At 31.5% G+C, this 6,595-nt stretch overlaps 1 protein-coding gene across 1 annotated transcript in view; it reads right to left on the bottom strand.

The window, feature by feature from the left end:
• Nucleotides 1-3,265: 3,265 nt before the first annotated feature.
• LOC116848736 (tRNA dimethylallyltransferase) overlaps nucleotides 3,266-6,595 on the bottom strand; it is a 170,057-nt gene continuing 166,727 nt past the window's right edge. Inside the window, exons 7-9 of the mRNA XM_032825150.1 lie at nucleotides 5,173-5,286; nucleotides 3,973-4,161; nucleotides 3,266-3,879 (exon numbers count right to left, since the gene is read on the bottom strand). Coding sequence (XP_032681041.1) covers nucleotides 3,715-3,879; nucleotides 3,973-4,161; nucleotides 5,173-5,286 — 468 coding nt within the window. The 3' untranslated portion in view covers nucleotides 3,266-3,714. The remainder of the gene's footprint in view (nucleotides 3,880-3,972; nucleotides 4,162-5,172; nucleotides 5,287-6,595) is intronic.

The following is a 6,595-nucleotide window of genomic DNA, read 5'->3' as shown; positions in this document are numbered from 1 at the left end:
GTTCCAATGATAAAACTAATGCCAATAAAAATCACGAATGTCGCAGTGAAAAATTGTGAACTGGCGGGGAAAATTAATCGCAACTGCGGGATATCGACATATTTGAAATAGAAATGAGCAGCGACGGTAGAATATTTCTACTTCGCAAAAATATCCGATTACACATTTACAGCTTCGATCCCTGATTCCGATTTCCGCGATAGCGTTTTATCGCGAGTGGTATTACTGGTGGAAATAACATTTATACGGAAAGTAATATGTACTTATGTGCGACCGTTATCGCAATGTTATCTTGAAAAATTCAACCAGTCAGCAATATCTCTGAAAAGGTTAAAGCACGAAGAAAGATGAAATGTTAAACTTACTAAGATTTAAAATATATTTAGAATAAATTTGAGGCTTATATGATGAATTTGTGATAGAGATTTAATTTTATATAAAGTAATGAAATACTTGAAACAATCGCTACAGCAAAAAAATATTTGTTAAATGCATATTTATACACATTATATATATATATTATATATATATATATATATATATATATATAATTATATATTATATATTATATATATATATAATTATATATTATATATTATATATATCATATATATATATATATACACACATTATAAATTTCTAAAACATTATAGCAACATTCCTATGTCCACTTTAAACAATATACAATATTTTTGCAATGTTTTTAAAATCTTTCACGAAATGTTGCAAATATATTTCTAAAATTTCTTAATGTAATATGTTCTAAGAATGTTGTAGAAGGACTACTAATATTTAAATTATATTCAGCGTATTCCACCAATTAAGTGGTAAGGCAATTTATAGTTAAATCATGTTTTTGTTTTTCTCTTAAAATAAACAAATGCATGTTTTAACTGTTAAGTTTACCAATCAATTGATAAAATCCGCCCATATATAACATTATCACACATCAAATATATATTTTTGCAATATTTTTGGAATATTAGAAATTTGACGTCAGAATAACATTGCAATAATATTCTCCACAGAGTGTTACAATATTATATTCCTAAAATATTCCCGCAAGGTTTGTAATATGTCGCAATATTATAATATTCCTGCAATCTTTCAGCAATATTTTGTGCTGTAGAGGAAGTGATATTTACTTGAATACAGTATATATTTTTCTGCGTGTAAAGACAAGCGATAGTGAAAAAAGAATTTATGCCTAAGATATATAAATAATATTCGTTTCTGATAATTATATTTCGAGAACATTAAAAGTATTAAGTCGACTCTTAATTTTTTTATAATTAATTGCCATCTAATAAATTTTTCTTAACAATTTAACAAAACAACAAAATAACGACAAAGTACTAAGTAATAAAAATGAAAACAGTAGCGCTACTTTTACATTTGTTGTTAAAAGGAGAGTCCAACGTTTGTGAATACTTTATGCCTCGTGCTAAGATCAGACTTTGTTTTGATGTCTTAATAGGACACCGCTCGTGGAGAATTGTCATTGTTACGCAATTCGGTATTCGCGATTATTGTTATTATCATCGTCGTCAAGAAGGCGGAAGGAATTTATTCGCGTGAATTAACTCCACTGGCGTGCGCCAGTGGTCGAAAGAGCCGCATTTTCACGTTTCAACAATCGCGGCAGCGGATATGTGGGCTGCAGCATTGCGGCCCGTACGAGCGTTGTTCGCCTCCGTGCGGATTGCACGTTCGTAAGTGTCAGAATGCACGATTCTGCTTGCTTTCGCGCGAGCACTCGACAACCGAAAGATTCGGTCGAGGATAACGTTTATAACACGTGTGTGAGCGTCCGGAGAAAACGCGATTCGACTTGCGTATCGATTTTCCAGTTTCCGGAGAACCGTATAGGATCCCGCGTATCGTTAGCTCAATCTCAATTACACGGAGAAGAACACTATTCTATTGCCAAGGAAACCGATTACACAATTTTCTTCTTTTATATAATGGTTATCTTCGACAAAACAATATTTTTCTGATAATAGCGTTAAAATATGTTTATGCAACTCTTGTGTAAATAAAAGAAAACAAGTTTTGTGTGCAAGTGTTCTTTTATTACATGATATTATATTATACAGAGTGTCCTATTTTAAACAGGCTAGCCCCGAATATCTCGAACGCATTCATAATACACACGCGCATTATTGTTGATGGAAATTGGCGAAGTTGCATTTTTCAATGCCAAGTAAATTCTAAACTATTGGATTTAGGTCATACACGTCTTAAGGATTTCCTACATAGAATTGAATAATTTTTTAAAATCTGATATAAAAAGTATTATTTTCTATTAAAAAAACAAAGTTGACCTTTATATGACATTAGTAAATAACTTTAGTTAAAATTCAAGTCACCATATTTTTTTCTTCCTCAAAACCCTATAAATTTTATTCAAAACATTTTTTTCTGCCAAGCTCAGTTTTCGAGATATTTGGCTGATCTGTTTGAAATGAAATGTCTTGTATAAACCAATGAAGTACTTGAACAAGTGACATTTACTCGAATGCAGTACGTATTTCTCTGTAGGGACAAGCAATAATGAAAGGAACAACCTATGTTCAAATAATCGATTAGAAAAGATATTAACTTCTGACAATTATATCTCGAAAATATCGAAAGTATTGGATGGATTTTTAAATCTTTCCTATAATTCCCTATTGTATAATATATATTATACAACATATATTATATATATATATATAATATAATTAGTTTCCATCTCTAATATTTTATTAAAAATATATAGTGCCACTTTACATTTGTTGTTAAAAGAGAGGGAAAGAAAAGGTATGTGTACGTCGTAATACATATTCTTCGTTAAATTATATTGATTGAAAATGAAGTCTTTTTTTATATTGAGTCATATTACTCCACAATAAAATCATCGAACTTGGTGTTAGATCGTACTAATTACAAGAAAAAAGATCTTTAGAGGTTACTCAAATCACATTTAAAAAAGAAAAAAAGACGATCATTCAATCACCTGGCGTCATCCAGCGATATCGTGAAAGAAGTTCATTCGCTTAACCAACGGTTCATATCTTGGCTAAGCGGGTTTAAATCTCGACTAATTAAGATTTGCGTCCTGACTAAATGTAATCGGTTAATTTTTATTAGTTGCGAAGTCTGTGTTAAGAGCCGCGGAATGGTAACACAATTTTATACTTTATAATTTAAATAGAAATTAATCAGGATTAGAAAATATCGCGAGGAGATAATCGATTCTTAAAAAAAAAGAAAGAATAGAATGTCGATTTCATATTTAATATATATTTAATAATAATATATAATATTTATAGTCAAATCTCTCTCTCAATAATATCTCGTCGATATTTAAAACAAAGTGCGCGATTTACTAATGTCCGTACCGCCAACCCCGTGGTAAGTTAACTCAGAGGGTAACTTAGCAGGCACTAAGTCGTGGGAGATCCTTTTTGTTAACAGCTATTAAGCTGTTAACAGCCGTCGATATCTACCTGGATAATAAAATAAATAATAAAATGAATAAAATGAATAATAAATTAATAATGAGGACTCGTTGAATTACAAAAGGAAAATACAGGTTTATTTCCGCGAAGATATTCACACTAACACAGTCATTGACAAAATATGTAATGTTATACGATTACAGTTTCAATAGCCTTCTGCAACGCAAGGACGAATGCGTTCGCGTTTTGTCATTTATAAAGAAACCGTCTGTCACGACCTGGTCAAAGAAATTTCTTTTTGGGTTTTTATCTCCGTCGATTGAGTTTTCTGCGCCATTTGCGCCTCTCTTTGCTTCTTTTTCAAGACTCTCATGTGTTTCAAGCCATTTATGTGTAGCTCCCACTGAGTCTTGCGGACGAACACTTTCTTGCATTCCTGAAAAAAACAATGATAATTTTACAAGAACTAAAAAGAAAAAGAATGCAGTATCTAGTAGATTCGGCTCTCGTAACGAATTTTTCAAATTACCTCGCAAAAATTGTGTTCTATTTCATTATAATCGCCGTACTTTTGGTCCTCGATAACCTCGTGCACCAACGGTCGCTGTTCGGGTTTCTCACCGCGCATTATTGCGGAAATGATCGCCACCGACGGTTCTAAGACGCAGCTGTCCCAGTTCGTCACGTCGGTGCAATCTAAAGAATAAACAGGAGGAACCTCGAAAAAAAGGAAAGCGGTGATTTACACTTCATCCGACGTCTTTCTTGCCTATACTATGGCGCGCGGAAGACGAGTTGTGTGATCGTAACGCTACTTAGAAATACGTAATATGCGCGTACATATATATATATATATATATATATATATATACAGGGTGGCCCACATAAAATGTTACAAGCTAATAACTCTAAACATATTTGTCCTATCAAAAAATTGTTCATGAGGAAGTTTCATATATTCGAGGGGCCTTTCTACTACGTAAACAAAACAACGTGAACAAAATTCCACTTACGTCCCCCTTCAAGAGGGGCGGGGAATAACTTCAAAGTTTCAAATGGAACCCCCTATACAATGTTATATATTTGGATTCTACGGAAAAAAACTTGTCTAAAACATTTCTTTGTGGAAAATGCTCCTATCAAAAGTTATAAACGTTTAAACTTTAATGTCGAGTGCATTGAAATTAATGATAAATTAAATAAGACTCATAGTTTTTCTGTTTTGTTTTATTTTATTAAATGTTCGAACTGTTGACCATTAACATCTAAACACTTATTAATTATTTTTACAAAACTTTGCCTAACTCTAAACAACATTTCGGGGTCATCTTAATGCAAGCTGTACGTATTCTTCGTTTTATCTTCTTTCGTCGTAAGTGGTTGAGATGTGACTTCCTCTTTGATATACTCCCATAAAAAATAGTCCAAAGGTGTAAGATAGAAAAACTATGAGTCTTATTTAATTTATCATTAATTCCAATGCATTCTGCATTAAAGTTTAAATGTTTATAACTTTTGATAGGAGTATTTTCCAAAGAAATATTTCAGACAAGGTTTACTTTTTCCCGTAGAATCCAAATATGTAACATTGTATAGGGGGTCCTATTTGTTTAGAGTTATTAGCTTGTAACACTTTACGTGGGTCACTCTGTGTGTGTGTGTGTGTGTGTGTGTGTGTGTGTGCGTGTGTATATCGTTAACGAAATATGAGGCGAGCTAATTTAATTACTTGTCGGTCACTCCGGCGAATCAGTCGGTTCATCACCCATTTGTCCTGTCTCCTCGCGTACCTCCTAGTGACGAGTTTCAAGTCGTCAATCCCTTGCTGTAGCAATTTCTTTCCCTGTACATAAATTTTCAACACTTGAAGACTTGGTGTTTTACCATGACATATTCCAATAGTATATGGAAAAGAAATTTGGTTGGTTTAACTAAATGTCTGAACAAAGCAGAAATTCCAATTGAAGCTACTAGAATTCTGTTCGAGTTAACAAGATTTCTGATGGAGCAAAACTTGTAATTGTTCAACTTGAACTCGTCAGTCAGAAATCTTGTTTGGTTAACTAAAATCTTGTTAATTTGAACAAAATTCTGGTAACTTCAATTGGAATTCTAGTTAATATTTCATCGGATATTTGGTTAATCTAATCACTTTCTTCTCGTGTATTAAGTTTTATATAATAAAACCGTTTTTATCATTTAAAAAGTTTGTCATCAAATAAAATTATCAAATAAAATTGTCAAATTTTTTTAAAAAATAGAGAAATAATCTATCAAAAATAGAGAAATAAAAAAACAAAGATAATCTTGTTCTCAAAATAGAGAACAAGATTATCATTGGAATTAATTTCGAAGAATTAATAATTTTTACGAATAAATAAGCAACATCGATTACCTCTTTTTATAGGCATTCAAAAAGGATTTTTTATTATTGCAAGTAAACAGAAGAATTTCATTAAAAAATTCTTTTTACATAATCAATAACTTGCGTAAGCTCTTATTACTCTGAATTTGTTTGCGATTGGATATCGGAGATATCTTTTTTGAAACTTTTTATTTTCCTTTTAATACCCAAATATTCAATGAAAATTTAATAAGAAAAATGACGAATTTTTTGCACATGTTGAAAATAATTGTAATAATTTTTAATACAAGATTTTTGTAATTTTGGACCATACAAAATTATAACCGAAATTGTTATATAATTGTTATATATTGTTTAAAATACGATTGATCTTTTATCACAATATATCAAGTAGATCAAATTTATAATTTCTATAGTAATTTATACAACATCATTTCAATATAGTCTACTTTTACAGAAAACTGTCAAAATAAATGCAAATTTGACATAATTTTTATTACAACATTCTCTCCGTGCAAATAAAATAGTTTCAAACACCCAAAACATCAAATAAAAGTTTCTTCGTGACAGTAGAACCGAAATTCTCATCGAGATATCTTCTCGTTTTTTGCACAATCGTTCACCTTTTCATAACCGCATCGGGGATCAACAATCTCGTAGAAAACTCGATCGATAACCGCCGATTCTCTTATATCTAAAAGGCTCATGAAAAAGCCGCGTTTTGCTGTCGAGTAGGAATGAGAGAAAGAGAAAGAAAGGGAGAGGGAGGGGGGGGGAGAGAGAGAGA

The sequence above is a fragment of the Odontomachus brunneus genome, unplaced genomic scaffold, assembly GCF_010583005.1.
Source record: "Odontomachus brunneus isolate Ranch 3 - 2012 unplaced genomic scaffold, Obru_v1 Obru_scaffold_099, whole genome shotgun sequence".
In the NCBI taxonomy this organism is placed as follows: domain Eukaryota; kingdom Metazoa; phylum Arthropoda; class Insecta; order Hymenoptera; family Formicidae; genus Odontomachus; species Odontomachus brunneus.
The sequence above is the reverse complement of the archived record's forward strand: the minus strand, read 5'-3'. Positions and strand labels throughout refer to the sequence as shown.